The 18,601-nt window shown below is 33.3% G+C and overlaps 1 protein-coding gene across 3 annotated transcripts in view; it reads left to right on the top strand.

The window, feature by feature from the left end:
* RNF216 (ring finger protein 216) overlaps nucleotides 1–18,601 on the top strand; it is a 167,936-nt gene that overhangs the window by 53,506 nt on the left and 95,829 nt on the right. For all 3 annotated transcript variants that reach the window (XM_074281240.1, XM_074281241.1, XM_074281242.1), the window contains 5 exons: nucleotides 618–694; nucleotides 6,762–6,864; nucleotides 9,460–9,624; nucleotides 15,512–15,626; nucleotides 18,156–18,295. In XM_074281240.1, coding sequence (XP_074137341.1) covers nucleotides 618–694; nucleotides 6,762–6,864; nucleotides 9,460–9,624; nucleotides 15,512–15,626; nucleotides 18,156–18,295 — 600 coding nt within the window. The remainder of the gene's footprint in view (nucleotides 1–617; nucleotides 695–6,761; nucleotides 6,865–9,459; nucleotides 9,625–15,511; nucleotides 15,627–18,155; nucleotides 18,296–18,601) is intronic.

Genomic DNA, 18,601 nt, shown 5'->3' with positions numbered 1-18,601 from the left:
AAAATTGAGTCAGAAACATTTTACTTATGTCTGTTCCCCTGGAAAGTGCTAGAGTTGGAATAGGAACAATTGAGACTCCTTCAGATAACACTATGCTCCTTGATTGAAAAGGAGCCTTGGCTTTTTGTTTAATTTGTCTTTATTCCAAATTAAAACCTCAAACACACTGAATTTTCTGTGATTTGTTGACATAATTTAGACCTCCCCTCCTTCCCCCCGGTTTTTAATGAAAACACTAATGGGTAGTCTAAAGAAGCAGTAATGCAGCATCTTTTAAAGAATCTGAATTTGGAATCATGAATCCCCAGATTCTGGTTTGAGGTCTTTTAATAATTTCATGTGTGACCTTGATTTCACTTGTTTCAGTAAAGTATAGGAATTGGGCTTTGAAAGTCTCTTTTTTACTTCTAAAACTCTAGGATTCCATTCAAACAAATGAGTCTGAATTCCACTTATTGGCCTACTTTAGAACTGCCTTAAAACCTCTTCCAGTATTTGATCTAATGCAATAGAAACCATAGTACTCAGAAAGTTAATTAAAACAGCTGTATGTTTTACTCAATAGTCTAAAGTTTTATAATTAATAAAATGGAACTAACATGCTTATTCTTCTCCAGGAAGCAAGATTTCCAGATGTAGCAAATGGGTATATTGAAGAAATAATACATTTGAAGAATTTTTATGATTTAAATGTGTAAGTATAGAACTTAAAACATTTTTTTGTCATAGTAGGTTACTTTTATATTTGTGTTCCAGAAAATGTACTGTAATAGCAAAATGATCTTGTTTTTTCCCAATGTATTTATATCTGCTTGTTTTGGAAGCACACATATCCATATAATTACAGTTCAGAGTGGTATAGTATCTTTTGACACTTTCAGTTTATATGTTCTAGGAATTCTTTTTCAGATGATGCTATTGCTAAATTTGGTTATACTTGTCATTTCATTTTCATTACAATTCGTGACATTTTATGAGATGATAGGCAATATTTCTTCATTTTGAAGTAGATTACATTTCAACTTTTTAAAGTTCTCATAGGATATTCAGATATTTTTTCTATAGGTAGCAGTAGGATTGTAATACCTACCTGTGTTTCAGACAAAGTAGTATTTCTTACTGTAAGTTTTTCCTATCAGGAAGTAATCTCATGTCTGTCAAGAAGATATTGGAAACATTTGCAATTAACTTGATATTTGATTGAATATTAAAACATTCTGTTGATCTATATCTATTTGTGAGTATAATCTCATGTAAAATCAGTCAGCAAATAATTCTTTTCTTTTTTAATTTTATTTTTCCAGCTACATGCAAAGATAGTTTTCAGTGTTCACCTTTATAAAACCTTGCATTCCAAATTTTTCTCCCTCCACTCTCTCCCCCTCGCTAAGGCAGCAATCTGATATACGTTAAACTTGTACAGTTCTTCTAAACATATTTCCATATTTGTCATGTGTAAGAAAAATCAAATCAAAAGGGGAAAAAACATGAGAAAGAAAAAAACAAAAAAACAACAACAACAAAAGTGAAAATAATATATTTTGATACATAGTCAGTCTCCATAGTTTTATCTCTGGATGCAGATGGCACTTTTCATCACAAGTCTATTGGAATTGCCTTGAATCACCTCACTGTTAAAAAGAGGCAAGTCCATCACAATTAATCATCACATAATCTTGTTACTGTGTTAATGTTCTCTTGATTCTGCTCACTTCACTTAGCATCAGTTCATGCAAATCTTTCCAGGCTTTTCTGAAATCAGTCTACTCATCATTTCTTTTAGAACAGTAATATTCCATTACATTCATATTTTATTCAGCTATTCCCCAACTGATAAGCATCTACTCAATTTCCAATATCTTGTCACTACAAAAAAGACTGTAACAAACATGTTAGGCAGCCAAATATATATAAATATAAAGCCTTTGGTCATGAAGAAATTCATCCCCTCTGGTTTTACCTTTAGAATTAACACTGCCCAACTTAAAGGGTCTTGTCCATAACATGCTATAAGTAGCTTAAAAAAAAAAAAATTGACTTTTTTGTCACATACCTTTTTTGTGTGCTTAATAAATGTTGACTGATAGCTTAAAAAAACTAATTAGAATTTTAAAAGACTTTTATTCAGATATTAAAAATATTAACTAAAATGAGGTTATTGCTTTGTTTTGTTTTGTTTTTTGACAACCCTGTCCCTAGATTTGTCTCTCGCTCCCGATTCTCAGCCTCACTGGAAAAAAAAAAAGAAAGCCTTTGATATATATATATATATATATATATATATATATATATATATCATACTCTTAGCATATTCAAGGAAAACCAATTTCTATATTGGCCAAATTCCCATATTTCAAAATGTATTCTACCTTGAGTCCAGTTTCTAAATCTAAAATAACTAGAACAGGAAATGTCAAGTTTCATTTTAGATTAAAGTTTATTATAAATTTTTCTTACCCCATAAATTAAAAAAAAAAAATTCATGAAAAATCTTAAGTTCTAGAAATTTACATCTATCTTTAGATTAAAAGCCCACATAATTAATTGGTCTTATAGCAACGAAGCATGGAAGTTAGGCAGATTTTTCTAGAATTCTTTTATTTCCTGCTGAGTTATGTTCAGTGTACTTTTAATTTAACCAATAATATTATGGTGCATTTCCAGAATAAATAAAAAGTTAAGCTGACTACCCAAGTTTCAGTTCCTTTACTCTTCCTGTTTCTTATACCCTTTTTATTTCCTTGAGGGTACTTTTCAGAGCAGGAAAGTCCTGATAACAGAGGCAAAATTTTCATAAGATCCACTAGGGAACCATGCAGTATTTGCTTTATAGGATGCAGAGTAGTAAGGTCTTTGGCTAGTTAGCCAAGATTTTACAATCCATGTTTTTATTTCATTTAAAATTGTCCAATACTGCTTTGTGCTTAATCACATGTCTAGAGGTAAACAGGTTAGACGACTAGTCAAGTTTACTTTGCAGAATGCTGCAATCTCCATTGGCATATCAAGCCAGAATAAGCAAGAAATGCAATAAACAGGTGGCCAGTTTCTGCAAGCCTCTTGATTGATCTTATGTCCTATGGTATTAATAAATAGTATTATGTTTTCAGTAAGAGGAAAGTTGTAATTAATTCCTGGTGATGCTGAATTTAATTTACATCAAAGTTTTAGACCTTAAAAAGTCACAGGAAATGGAATTAAAATGTAAAGCAGATGTGTAGGCCCCAAAATGCAATTCTTTTTTATTATTATTATTTTTTTTTTTAATAGCTTTTTATTTACAAGATATATGCATGGGTAATTTTTCAGGATTAACAATTACAAAACCTTTTGTTCCAACTTTTCCCCTCCTTCTCCCAGATGGCAGGTTGATCAATACATGTTAAGTATGTTAAAGTATAAGTTAAATACCATATATATATATATATATATATATATATATATATATATATATATATATATATATTCAAACAATTATTTTGCTGTACAAAAAGAATCGGACTTTGAAATAGTGTACAATTAGCCTGTGAAGGAAATCAAAAATGCAGGTGGACAAAAATAGAAGGATTGGGAATTCATAGTCATCTCCCAGATTTCTTTTGCTGGGTATAACTGGTTCAATTCATTACTGCTCTATTGGAACTGATTTGGTTCATCTCATTGTTGAAGAGGGCCACATCCATCAGAATTGATCATCATATAGTATTTTTGTTGAAGTATATAATGATCTTGTCCTGCTCATTTCACTCAGCATTAGTTCATGTAAGTCTCTCCAGGCCTTTCTGAAATCATGCTGCTGATCAATTCTTACAGAACAATAATATTCCATAATATACATATACCACAATTTATTTAGCCATTCTCCAATTGATGGGCATCCACTTAGTTTCCAGTTTCTGGCCACTACAAAGAGGGCTGCCACAAACATTCTTGCACATACAGGTCCCTTTCCCTTCTTTAAAATCTCTTTGGGATACAAGCCCAGTAGTAACACTGCTGGGTCAAAGGGTATGCACAGTTTGATAACTTTCAAAATGCAATTCTTTAGCTATTCTTCCTTACTCAGTGGAATTCCCATTATTTAACTTTTGTTGTGTAAATAACAAGGAATATATAAAATAATTTCATATAAGGTCCCTACTAAATGAAAGACCACTTCCAAAAAAATCATTGTAATATAATGACTGTTTGAAATCTTAAAAGATGCTGCTGTTAAAAAGTTGGACTAATTATGCCAGCAAATTTGGAAAATTCAGCAATAGCCAGTATATTAGAAAAGATAAATTTATATTCCTAAAGAAGGGCAATGTCAGAGGTAAAAACTTTGAAACAATTGCACTCATTTCTCATGCTAACAAGATTATATTTTAAGAACTGAGAATTACCAGAAGTATAGGCTGAGGAACTAGAGATCAAATTGATAACATTTACTGTTATATGGAGAAAGCAAGAGAGTTAAAAAAAAAAATCTTATGCTTCATTGACTAAGCTAAAACCTTTGACTTTGTGGATCAGAACAAATTGTGAAAAGTTTTAAAAGGGATAGGAGTACCAGCTCACTTTAGTTATCTTCTGAAAATTCTAGATGAAGGTCAAGAAGCAACACTTAGAACCAAACATGGAACAACTGATTATGAAAGGAATATGAGAAGGCTGTGTATTATTTATTTAATTTATGTTAAGAATACATGCAAAATACCAGGCTAGATGAATCAAAAGCTTGAACTACGGTTGCTGGGAGAAATATCAGTAATTTCAGATATAGACAATACCATTCTACTCTGGTGGCAGAAAGTGAAGCCTCTTGATTAGGGTAATAGAGGAGAAAGAAGAGAGAATAAAAGCTGACTTAAAGCTTAAAAAAAATAATACCACCATGATAATGGTAGCTAGTTCCATCACTTTCTAGCAAATAGAGGAAAAGGAAATGGAAGCAACCTTAGATTTTATAGTCTTGAGCTCAAAGATCACTGCAGCTGATGACTACATTCATGAACTCAAAAGATGCTTGCTCTTTGAAAGGAAACTTTAGCAAATTTAGATAACATACTAAAAAGCTGAGATTTCAGTTTGCTTATTATAAGGATTCATTAAAAATATGGTTTTTCTAGGAACAATGTATGGCTGGGAAAGTTGGACTAGGAAGACCAGAATCAACACTTTTGAATTGTGCTAGAGAAAAATTTTAAGAGTATCTTGGATAGTAAGAGCAAATCAGTTAATAATTAAAGAAATTGATCCTGGATGTTCAATGAAAGGACAAATACTGAAGCTGAAGCTTAAATACTTTGGCATATCATGAAAAAAAGGACTTATTAGAAAAGCCAGTAGGAGAAGGGGGTGGCAAAGGATGATATGGATAGAGATGGTGATAGAATCAATGAACTTGAGGTTGGGCAGATAATGGAGAACAGAAAGGCTTGATAATGCTATAGTTCATAGGATCACAAAGAGTTGGACACGATTAATGACCAAATAACAAAAAATACTGATTGAAATAGATTTTAGTGTACTATTTTTCAGTGGAAATCTGAAAGTGATAGATTGTGAATTTTAGATGGCTTTGGTTTCATACCTCAACATACATGTACTAAGACTTAATCAGTTCATCTATGGAAGGTCTTAGGTATATTGACTTTGTTTACAGTTGGTAGTGATTTTAAAAGACTCAAAAAGATTGAGTAATCACGTGTTTATACTAAATCAAGCCAATACTAAGAAGGAGATTGAGATGGAGGAAGGAGAAGAAATAGTGGGATCTGAATGAACTTTCTGACCTTGTTCTCTCATTGGATCACCATTGATCTTGTCACAGATTATTGACATAGAGATAATTTGGGAATGGGTGAGTGGATTATTCAGGTGAGGAACAGTGTACAAGTCTATTGGAGATGTGTTGGGTCTATATTAGAGATGATGCAGGTAGCAAGAGCTTCCATTCATATAAGGAAATTAAATATATTATGTTGGATATTCATAAATTGAATAGAACTGCTTATATTAATGTCCTTGTCACATGTGGGAGAAAACCCCATACAGTTTGATTAATTTATTAGGTCTTATTACAGAATGAAGAAATTAGGTTAATAGAGTTGATGTTTTCCTATAAAATGATTCTGCTTTGAAATTTATTAAATTAAACCAGTCTTGCAGATTGTAAATGAGGTTATAACTTTAATTATTCTTTGTTCCTGATACATTTGTAAATAACTGAATACAAATATGAAAATTTTTTACTTATGCCAATATAATGTAAGCTTCCACAGAGTGAGAAATTATTTTTCAATTTTTATCTCCAGCATAGAGTCCAAATTCATTGAATGAAATAAGTATTTTGAAAATGTTTGTTAAATGAATTATTGGACTTTTGTTTGTTTATATTGATAGATACATGCACATATGCATGTGCACAGAAATATTATTTTATTTCCTTGGTAAATAATGGTAGTATATAAGTTTAAACCACTTGTCTCCTGCTTTTTTGACCATAGTGATTTAGCTCTGACTTGGTAACTTCATCCACCAGTTTCAAGTATTGAATATAAAAAAAAAGAGTAAATGGACATTGCTACTTAAGTGAACAAATAGAAGATCATTTCATTTTACATGTTTGTTTTTTACAGGTTGATGGAATTTTTAGTAAGCTCGTTGCCAGGCAAACTGTAATAGTTTTAATTTCTAATGTTGTTTGCCTTATTCTAAGTTTTTCACTTTAGAGAAATATGAAGGTAACATTGGGTTTTGTTTTGTGTTTTTTTCAGACTTTGTAATTTTCTTCTGGAAAACCCAGATTATCCAAAGAAGGAAGGCAGAGTGGTTTTAAATCCTAATAGCAGTCTGCTTGCCAGCCAAGATGAGAAAAAGGTAAATATTGTATTTTTATTTCTAATGTTTTCCAGTATATTCTTTAACTTTTTAAAAATTATTCTTTAAGGGGAGGGAAACATTTCAATATTTTAATTGGTTTAGGCAACTTTCTTGATTTTAGTGCTTAGAGTAGAATTTCAAAGTTTTACTCATATTTTTTCTGATATATACCGACCTGAGCTACTGTGAATCCTGTATTTAATTTAATTTAGTTTAATTTTTTCCTGATATTGCCCAGCATTCTTCTTATCCTCATTCCTCCAGGCCAACAGAACCCCAGAACAAAAAAACTACAGCTTTTAATTTCATAATTAGTTACACAATCAAGTCAAGATCTCCTAGTTCTCCCAACACACCTACAAACTAGTAAATGCATCAGACCAAATTTTGAGCAAGAAAGCCAAGAAAAACAATTACGTTTTTTAAGGTTTCTGAATGTTGGGCTAGGAGCCATCTAGGAGCTCAGTGCAGTGGTAGTAGTTGCACAGTGAGAGTGGGAATATTCCAGCATGCAGACACATAAAAGAAACCAAAAGTATACTAAGGCTGGAAGCATTGGGACTGAAAAAGATCCAAGTAGATTCCTCAACTAGTGCTAGGAGCAATAGGGTGCCAATAGCTCCATTAGTTATTGTAGTATATATGTAGTTTATTGTAGTAGATACGTATGTATATATTGCAATATGTAGACCCAATTGTAGTTCATAGCTGCAGGACAGAGAAAAGCAGTCACAATTTAGGAACTTAACTAAATCTAAGATCAGAGTAGTGACTCAGTTTAACTTTTAGAATAGCACATAAGCTTACAATGATCTGGCAAGCATTCTAGTTCCCAGAGAGTGAAAGGGAATCTTTCCCTTTGTAGCACCAGGTGGAGCACCTGGTAAAATAAGAAATTGGAGCAGGAATGGGTACTGTCTGGCTGCTATGTCACTCATTATCCAGTTCTGAGTCACAGATCCAGAACAAGAGTTGTGACCAATTAAGAACTGAGCAAAAACAAATTCTAGAAATTTTTTATGTGCAGAGGAGCAGGACAATAACTCATTTCTAACCATTAGCCTAGCGTTCAAGCCTAAAATAGAAAAACAAGGGTTAAAGAACAAGACCAAAGGAGTAGTTCAATCACTCTTAATTTTGAGAATCTCACTAGTTGAGTCCAGCAACAATGCACAGAAACACAAGCCAGTAAATCCAAACCTGAGTTAGGATTGAAGCAATAAAAGTTTGTAGGTTCTTAGACTGAGCTGTGAAAGTAGCTGAAGGAAATAGAAGACAAAAACTCAGGCCAGATATCTCTTATCTCCTTCCTTTCCCCCCAAAAACCCCCCACTATAAATCAGAAATCAAGAACTAAGATGAAAGAATGAACAAAAAGAACTTGAAGATAAAGGCTTACTGTGGTTTCAGGGAAGCTCAAGACATAACCATCAAAGATATTAACATGAAAATTTCTACAAGCAAAGCCTCAAAGAAAAATGCAGATTGGGAAAAAGTCCAGCAAGAATTACTAAAAGAGTTGAAAAACTATTTAGGAACTAAACAAAAACAAATTCTAGAAACTTTTTTATGTGCATAGGGGCAGGGCAATAACTCACTTCTAACTATTAGCCTAGTGTTAATTGCAAAAAGAGTTATAAAGCAAAAGCTAAAGAAAGAGATTTTTGTTTTATTTTTCCCTGGTTACATGTAACAACATTTTTAAACATTCGTTTTTAAAACTTAACAAAAAGATTTTTAAGACAATCCAAAGATTGAACAAGTTATGGCATATATATGAATGTAATGTGCTACAAGAAATAATGTTGAAGATTTTTTCAGAAGAACCTGGTAAGACTTGAACAACCTTAAGCAAAATTAAGTGAGCAAAACCATGGGAAGAATTTATACAGTAATACTAATACTGTAAAAATAATCAACCCTGAAAAACTCTAATCAGCATAGTGAAGGACTCATGATGAAACATGTTATCCACCTCCAAATACAGAAAAGTTGGATTTAGTACAGATTGAAGCATGTTTTCTTTTTTCTTTCTCTCTCTCTTTTTTTAAAGAACATGGCTAAAGTAGAAATTTGTTTTTTGTATCTATATGTATTTATAATGGCTTTAATTTTGATTATCTTCTTGATTGATGGAATTGGTGAAATAGAGGAGATAATTTGGAAAGGGGGAAAAATGAATTAGGAAAAAATTCATAGTCACAGTGGAAGACAGTGGCAATATGAACTAAATATTAGTCTCTGGTATTATCTTGTTTTAAAATTAAACAGAAGCACTTAATCTTAGGTCTCTATTTTCTGATCTCTATTTCAGTGAAAGAATGAAATAGAAATCAAAAATAAAGAAAAAGGAAGTTTGCCACTGACAAATGTTAAAAAGAAATAATATTTTAGATTCTCTTATTCTTAACTTTTCTTGTTCTCTTCTTCCCGTTTTCTTTCCTCCCTTGTATGGATTCATATATTCTTATGGGATGGGACATTCAACACAGTTGCTTTGAGACAATTTGAGGGTTCTTTGTTTATGTGTTTGTTTTGTTGAAAACATCATAGTAGCAAATTTTATCAATTTTCTGCTTTTTTTCATTTCAGGTGTCTAAAGTGGACTATTTTGACTTTTCTAAACTCACTCCTCTTGACCAGCGTTGCTTTATGCAAGCTACTGATCTACTTATGGAAGATTTCAAAATGCTCAGCACTCAAGACATCAAGTGGGCACTGCATGAGCTCAAGGGACACTATGCAATCACCCGGAAGGTTCTCTACTTATATTCTTAGATTCTTTTTCATACCCAGATCCTTTTCCCCTAGTATTTAGATGGAGAGATCAGGTTAAAGGATTTAGTATGCTTTCCTTCAAGAACAGAAAATAAAGGTGTGGCATTCCTATATTCTGATAAAGTGATGGGGGCATGGTGGACATTCTAAGGAGAGCATCAATTTTAAATTGGAAGGGTTCTGAGTAGTCTCCCAGTTTAAAACCCTTCATTTTGCTTTTGAAGAATCTGAGACCTAAAGAATTTGCCCAAGGCCACACAGGTAAGAGTGTGTAGAGAAGAAATTTGATTGCTTTTGCCTTTCTCTAGAAGACCAAAGGTAAAGCAAAAATATGAAACACATAAAAATCATCTTTATGTCAGGATGCTATGGAAGTGGTTAAGTATTTTTCTTTGAAGATCTGTAAGAAAAGATTAGACAGATGTTCTGTGTAATACTAAGAAAAAAATGTGTACATATTTGCTACTGTTAAGAATAACAGATAACAATGATTCTCACAGTATAACAACTCTGTAGGCCTGTGTATAGTATATTCTACACTTTTCACACACATCTGCCTCATATTTCTCATAAATAGCTTTGATATTGGTGTCTTTAGGTTGTTGATCCTGGTTGAAGACAATACTGCTGCTACTGTGGCTAATGTTGAAGTTTCTCCCTCCCTTGTTTGATCTGTATTTAGTTAGAAGGCTACAGGATGTCTTTGGTTGATCTCCTTTTGTTTCCCTGGACCAGATGCTAATTCGAGGTTAGAGCAAGCAGTGACCAAAGGAAGTATATTTGACCATAGATGTCTCTAAATTGTTTCCAGCTTTAGGATGTGATTTTATGAATTGACACTGGTATTCTCTCAAAATTTGTTTTCCATGAATCATTGTGCTCTGCTCCTTTTTACATTTCTTTTTACATTTCTTCTCATAATCAGTTAGGCTTTTTCTGGGAGGCAGTTAGTTCCCATACCTGCCCAAGCAACCTTATAATCTGAATTATTTTTGACCTGGCATCATGGAAATTTTCCCACTTGTGTTGTAGAGCAGCTCATAACCAGAGAATCTTTGCTTTGTGAGGAATTTTGTTATATATTAGTATACTGGAGAGAACTGCTGTGAGGTGAGAGGAAGGGGAAAAATTTGTTTTATATATATTCAGAAGTGATGGTTCTGTTTTTTATAAATATGAAAATGAAAAAAGGAATGCTTCTTAGTGGAAAACTAGGATTTATGGTTACAGAGGTGTAAGGTAATTGCTAATATTCATGTCTGATTTCTTTGAAAGATATGTGAAGACAAATCTTTGTTGTCTAATGGGGTAGGATTTGGTGAATTGACATGAACTATCATGTTCATTTTAATGGTTATTAAGAGAGAATTCTCTCTGTGTATAAATGGATCATGCCAGATTTTTATGTAAATTAAATTTGCCTTCAGACATGAGGAAGGGAATAGTGTTGGCAAGAAGGGGGCTACATGTCCACAAAGCGAAGGAACTGGCATAGAATTCCAGCAACAGAAAAGTGAAAGGAGAAGTAGGAATGTCGGGAGAGGCTGGGGCCATCACAGAAATGGATGGGAATGGTCAACAAGTCGAAATGGGGACAGTTACATGGTACTTGAGTGGAGACTAATAGGGTCTGGATACATGGGCGGCTAGATGAAGTAGGGCAGAGGTCTTATCTTTCTTGGCTTCGAAAGTCTATAGCCAGGCTCCATCTGGTGATGGCATCTCTTGGTTCTGTTACTTGGAAGGTTTTTTAGATTTTTTTTTTTTAGTTTTAATGGTATTGGGGGGAGATCTCAAAGCACTGAGCCAAGGGACAAGAGCAGAGAGAGAAAAATTACTATATAGTAAAGTTAACATAAGTATTTATTTATTTATTTGCAATATAGGTTTCTTTCAAAATTCTTTACATAAAGCCAAATATGTGTAATGTGAATTTATGTGAAGCAAAAATTATCTGTATGTGCAAGTTCCCAGAGTGGCAGATCCAAAGCCAAAACAAAAAATAACCCCTGCTAGCTTTAAGGAGTTCTGCTACTTACATACAACATTTACATAGAGAACCCCATTCTCTGCAATACTAAGATTACCAGTTAAAAGTACACATATCTGTAGTGGACCCTGGCAGCACAATTATGTGGTTTGTACCAGTGACATTCCAAAGCTTATAGGTAGGATCAGAGAGAGCAGATTGATTGATAAGGGGTATTTGACAAGGTATAAGTGTCAGTAAGACAAGAGGGTAAGAAATTCAAGGATGAAGTATGGTTTGTAGTTAAGGTTGTTCAACCATAGAATTAATACTTCAAAATGGAAAGTGAACCAAGAGAAGGAGTTCAGAGTAACTGGAAATTGTAGTGAGGGGAACAAGGATGAAGAATAGGTTTAGGATGATTTCACATGAATAACTTATCTCAAATTGCTTATTTTCTGAATGAGGAGGAAGGAAGAGAATTTGAAAGTCAAAATTTTATAAAAATAAACATTAAAGTTTTTTGTATATTATTGGGGGAAAATTTTGCAGGGAAAAATAGATTTTAGGAGAAGTAAGCCAGAGGAAGAGAATGGTGAAATAGGAATTACTAGAGTACTTTGCCCAAATATTATTTCTCTTACGTTTTGCATTGTAACATTTAAAACTGCTTTGGAATCTCATCTTAACAGTATTCTAAGATAGGATCTATATTTTGAAACTTATGGCTATAGTTTCTGCTCACTTAAACCTCTCTTGATGGAATCCAGGATTTCATGCTTCTCATATGGGGTATAAAACAGAGCCTTTGATTGTAATTAAAATGTGAAAAATGGCATCCTAATTTAGAATACATATTGATCATCTAGGAGCTCTGAAAAAAAATGGGCAAAGTTCATAGTTGTGAATATATAAATCATAGCATAATTTTTTAGTTTTTTTTTTTTTTTTTTTTTTTTTTTTTTGTACAGAAAATTATACATTGGGGCAAGGTTCCTGATGATTCCATTGCAAGCTACTTAATTTCTAAGCCTTTTAATTTTTTATTATTTGTGGTCTTTGGGAATTATCTACATGCTAAGTGTTTTTAATGAAGAAACATAAGCTGTAAAAACAAGCTAAGGCCTTAAAATTTGAAAAAAAAAAACTTTCAAATGTACTATATATAGATAATGTTGCCTTTTTCTTAGCTATGTTGGCTAATTAATCAACACACATTAAGTAAGCATATATGTGCCAGGCATTGGGGCTACAGATATAAAAAATAAAGCAGCTCTATTCCCTCTTTCCATTAGACTTGTTTCAAAATGATGGCTTTCCTTCCTCATTGTTTTGTCTTCTCTGCTTGAGAATTTAGTAAAGTGGAAGCTCATTCTTTGACCTTGTAATCAAGTTTTTATTGGCAAACTGTGGTGTCATAATTTTCAGATTACTTAACAAAATAGTCAGGGGGTGGAAATGGGTAGAGGATTGAGTGCAAGAAATTTTTACAAAGTAACATCTTTTGGAACAGCAGGAAAAGACTGAAAATTACTAGCAAACTAATATTTTATTTTTTTAGGTCTTGCCATTTCATCTCAGAATCCCTCAAAATACTTTGCTACACCTCAGTGTGGAATCTGTGTAGTGACAGTGACTGTTTAGATAAGGAAAGCCTGATAGCCTGCTGCTGTGGTGATCAATATTGGAAAGAATTCTGTATTAGAAGCTCCAGTCTCAATTCCGCAACCATTATGATTTTGAACAAGTCTTTTCATTTTTAATGGGCCTCAGTTTCCTCGTTTGTAAAATGAGGGGTATGGATGACCTCTTAAAAATCCCCTCCAATTCAGTGAAATATCTTCAATATTTCACTAATGATGTAAAATATCAATCATGTAAGAGCAGAGTTGATAGTCTTGTTTGGGGAAAGGTGGTAGGGTTTTTGTTGTAGTTTTTGTGTGATCTCTATTGCCCCAAACAAATCTAAAATCTTCTTCCTAAATGAATAATTATCCTAAAATGCATTCTGCAGAACCATTGTTTTTGCTTTTTTTTGAGATGAACTAAAGCCATAATCTCCTTTTAGCCATTGACAATTACAGTAAAGCATTTCTTCAGAAAGACTAATCCATTGCAGCAGCTGCTCTCTCTCTTTGATGAATGAGCTTAACTTTTGTAATTGGACTTTTCTCTGATGAAATCATCCAATGTTACTTTGTTTGCTAAGTAAACAAAGAGAATTTTTTCCATAGTTGTCATTAAATTAAGCATTATTTACTTTTCAACTCCTTCTTTCTCCCCAACTCCATGATTTTCATAAGAAAATACATAAGATGTAAACATCTCTACAAGAAAATGCAAATACCTCAAGGATTTTGAAAAGACTATATATGTATTATAAATTCTTCTGGAGTAGGAATGTGCTCCATGGATTGCTAGTATTATAGAAGTCACTCAATAAATAATTGTTCTGATAGTACAGCATTCAACACCTGTGGTTCTCTACATTTCAAATGAAAGAGGAAAGATGCCATTTTCTATTCTCTTCTGGGTCAAAGCTTCATTTTATTTTACTTTTATTACTGTAATCATTGCATAGTTTTATTGGTTCAGTTCTTACATTAGCATATAAAAATCTTCCCACCTTTCTCTGAATTCTTGTTACTTCTTACAGCAAAATTGCATTCATATATCACAATTTTTTCAACTCTTCCCTCGTCAGTGAGAACCCTTCCCCATTTTTAGTTATTTTTTGCTATCAAAAAATATTGTTATAACTCTTCTTGGGCTTTGCTTTTTGTTTTAGTGGCACTCTCTATTACTTTGTTTCATAGTGTTGAGGTGTTAAAGAGCCTTATTAAAATGAGAGGATAGCAACTCAACAAGGCTTCTAGGTTTCTGTTGTCCACAAAATATTTCAGAAACTTTTGTCATTAAGATACTCAGTTATATTGTTTTCAGTTTTCTGTACTAAACAAGAAAACTGAGGTCCAAGAAACTTTAGCCTTTGCCACGTTTTAAAAAGTCATCAGTATTTATTAAGCATCCTCTGTGTGCCAGGACACAAGAAAAAAAAAGGCAAAAAACAGGCCCTTCCCTCCAGGAGCTCACAATCTAATAGGGAAGTGTAGTGTTCTGGTTAGTTTTCTAGAGGTCTTTGAGCTAGCCTTCATTTCAGCAGAGTAATCACCACAAGAATAGTCAGGTGATAAAATCCAATTATTATTTCCTTCACAGTCTGTTTCCTTCTCCAGAGTGAATTACATATTTCCCATTATTGCTTGAGGCCAAAGGGTTGGCCCTGAAATTACCTCTTAGTACAAGCTAGCTCAATTTGTAATCTAGGAGCTAAGAGGAGAAAAGGAAGTGGAAGTAAAGGTATATGTATTATTTCTTTTCCATTGAAAATACTTCAGTTTTGCTTTTGGATCTGTTACAGAGAAATTGGATACCTGTCTTATTTTTCTAACTCTAATGATTTGAGGATTTAATTTTTGGCAATTTTGTTATACCAGTATGTCACACTAAATTATGATTTATGTCCCATTGAGTTCCTTATAGGATCTTCCTCTTCTCAAAATAAAGGGGGAATTGTTGAATTATTTTTAATTATAAAAATCTATACTGTTTCCTTTACTTCCCTTTCCTTCTCTCAGCTAAAATTTCATTTTGGTTAGTCCTCTGCTTTGTTAGTATTTTAATATGACTGGGAAGAAAACAGGTGAAACTATAATGTTTATTTTGTTGCTATTTAGTAGCCCTAGTAAGAAATTTGGTCAAAATGTGAATTCTGGATTATGTGCATTTAAATTTTTCCATATTCATCCTGACCTTTCCCCCACCCTCCCAGTCCAATTGCTATGAATAATTGAAAGTTGCCTAAGTTTAGTAACCTTTTCCATTTTTTAATTTTAGGCCTTTTCTGATGCCATTAAAAAATGGCAGGAGCTATTACCAGAAGCCAGTGGAAAGAGAAAAAAGAGGAAAGAAATGAATCAGTATTCTTACATAGATTTCAAATTTGAACAAGGTAAATGGAAAACTGTGTGTGAGTGTTCCTACCTTGTATGAAACTGTTCAGCAGAACTTATCCACTTACCCACAGCAGTCAAGTAAATGTAGTTATTTTGTGAGGTGCTTTAGCAAATATACCTGAATAAGAGCCCTGGCTTTTGTTCATAAACTAGTTTCAAGGACAAATACTAATATAGAGTAGTTGTTTTTGAGGGCACATCAAAGTGTGAGGAAACATTTTAAGAAAATGAACCTTTTGTGGAGTAGAAAACTACATATAAATAGATACTGTTTGGTTCAATTCTTTGTTCCAGGGGGGGGGAAAAAACTGGCTTCCAGTGTCTATGAACTCATAGTATACCAGGTTCAAAATGTAAATAGTCAAGCAATCACTATAAAGAATCACATGAGAACCTAAGAGAATCCAGCTTTTGCCATTTTTTAGATTAGAAACTCTGCTGGCCTTTTAGGTGCCTCCTTAATGCTTTCGTTCTTGTGGATGAAATACCATCTAAATTCTTTACTAAATGTAAGGTCTCAAGTTCCCGTCATCTGCAAGTTGTAAAATTAATGAAATTGCAGAAAACTTCACTTGAGTTATATGATTCTTCAGTGGGAGGAAGACAGGGCATCTCCTTCCTTGGATCTTTTTCTCAAACCACTGCTATATTTGGACACATTTTCTTCTATTGGGGCTTCTCCCTTATATTGTTGATCCTTTTCTGTTTCTCTCCAGACTTGTATGATTTCAAGTATGCTTAAAAGTGTAATTCTTTTTATAGAAATTCAGAATTAAGAACTCTTTATAAGGGTGTAGAATCCTAGAGTTGGAAGAGATTTTAGAGATCACATCTTTTTCAATCCAAGAACCTCTTTGATGATACCTCTGACAGGTGGTGTATCCAGCTTCTGTTTGGCTTCTTTCTCTGGCTGATACCTCATTTCTTTCTGAGGCAGTTCAGGCCATAGTTGAAAAGTTTGAATTTTTGGAGAGGTCTTAAAAATCTGTTTCCTATTGATTTTCACTTGTTTTGCTAAAAAAATTTAGCCTACCTTTTGATGATGAACCTCTTAAACTTGGTTGGACTGGTCCTCAGATCACAGATATATAGTCCTTTTTGGTTTGAGTAGCACCTATGAGAGTTTGTACTTTGTTGATATAACTGTCAAGGGCCCTTGTTCTACTCTCTACCATTACAATGCATTTGAATGAAACTTTTATAGAAGTTTCATATGACAATCCTTAAAATAACTGTTTGCATGTTCCTCTCTCTCACCTCCACTCCTCAAAGAGTAAATGATTAGGTTAGAGCTTAAGTTGTAGTAGAGATGAGATTCTTATTTAGTATGGGATAGACCAGATGATCTCTAAGATCTCTTCCAAATTGGAATGTGTGTGCCAAATCTTTCTGCATATATATGCATGACAGAAACAGACTGTCAGTGAGCTTGTGGTTTGTTGTGACAAATTTGTCAGTCCTGATTTTCTTTTTTTTCTTTTCTTCTGAGGCTGGGGTTAAGTGACTTGCCTAGGGTCACACAGCTAGAATCCTGATTTTCTTTATTCAATACTTTTATAATTGTTTTTCTTTTAACTTAAATGTACCAACTTACACTTACATTTTTGCTAAATTTCATCTTATTTCCCCCTCATCACTTAATTTTTAAGGGGGAGAAAATTATCCTCTTTATTATTTGGATGTATATATTTGTAGTGACTTGAGGGATTTTTTTTCAGGAAACTAATTGGAATTTAGATCTTACATTGTATGGATCTTAAATCAGTATGGGTGAACCAGTTTTAAAATGGAATTTTGGGGATTTATATTGCTACTAACTAGTTAACTACTAAAAAGTTCTAGATAATGGCTGAAGGGAAAATAAAAAAGGGCAGGAACAGGTAAATCATTTTTAAAAAATTCTTTCAACTACTTTTACTTTCTTGGTTTTGGTTTATGCCTTTCGTATATCCTGTTTCTTTGAGCCAAAACTTTTTTATCGCTAATTTCTAAGCATAGGTTTGAAAACATATATCAAGTTCCTTTGTCCATCCTAAATAAAAGTAGGAGATTTTTCTTTGAAGATAAACTGCTCTTTAGCAGAGGAACATGCTTTAATTTATTTAGAAATGTATTAATTATATATCATAATACTTCAGGCCCTCTAGGCCCTATGGAAGATACAAAGATCAGTATAACTTCCTTAGGATTCTTGCAGTCTCATAGAGGGGAAATGCATACAATTATAATATGAAGCAGTCTGTTTCAAAGAAAATGCTCTTAGAGAAATCATACTTAGTTTTGGCAAAAGGAAAAATGGAGGAGGTGATATTTGAGGATAGGTACAATAGTACAGAATGGATTAGGTAACAGTATGTACTTAAGTTTGTATGAAACAAAGAATATATGTAGTGGGAAGTGGTAGAGCATCTGACTGGAAGCATAAAGAGTGAGTGAATCAGACTGTGGAAGAAATTGAATACCAAGACCTAAATTCCTGGCACTATATCTTTTGCTTGAAGTTTTCATTGTCTCATATTCTTTAGGTGATGTCAAAATAGAAAAGCGGATGTTCTTTTTGGAAAATAAACGTAGACACTGGAGGTCCTATGAGAGGCGTTCACTCCTTCCCCCTGTGAGAAAAGAGCAAGAATTCTATGAGAGGAAAGTTAAGGAGATGGCTGAGGTAAGACCTTTATACTATAGGTTGGAGTTGAGGTTGGGCTGGACATGGGCTTTGAGGTTGGAATGAGAAAGCTTATTTCATAAGAACTTGTTCAGTGTTAAGACTATGAGATGGGTCATATAGGTGAGCTTTGCTACATCTGGTAGGTTATATGTGCTAATTAAAGTATGATGCGCTTGGGAAGAAGGAGGAAGCAGAAACCCAGGTTATAAAAAAGGCTTTTTATCTGACAAGGTCTTTGCTTCAGTTTCTTAATAAAGCAGAAGAGTTGAACTAGACAGTCTCTTATGTTCCTTACAGTTCTGT

This window comes from Sminthopsis crassicaudata, chromosome 1, assembly GCF_048593235.1.
Source record: "Sminthopsis crassicaudata isolate SCR6 chromosome 1, ASM4859323v1, whole genome shotgun sequence".
Lineage (NCBI taxonomy): Eukaryota > Metazoa > Chordata > Mammalia > Dasyuromorphia > Dasyuridae > Sminthopsis > Sminthopsis crassicaudata.
Note: the sequence above shows the minus strand (reverse complement) of the source record. Positions and strands in the feature narration are given on the sequence as shown.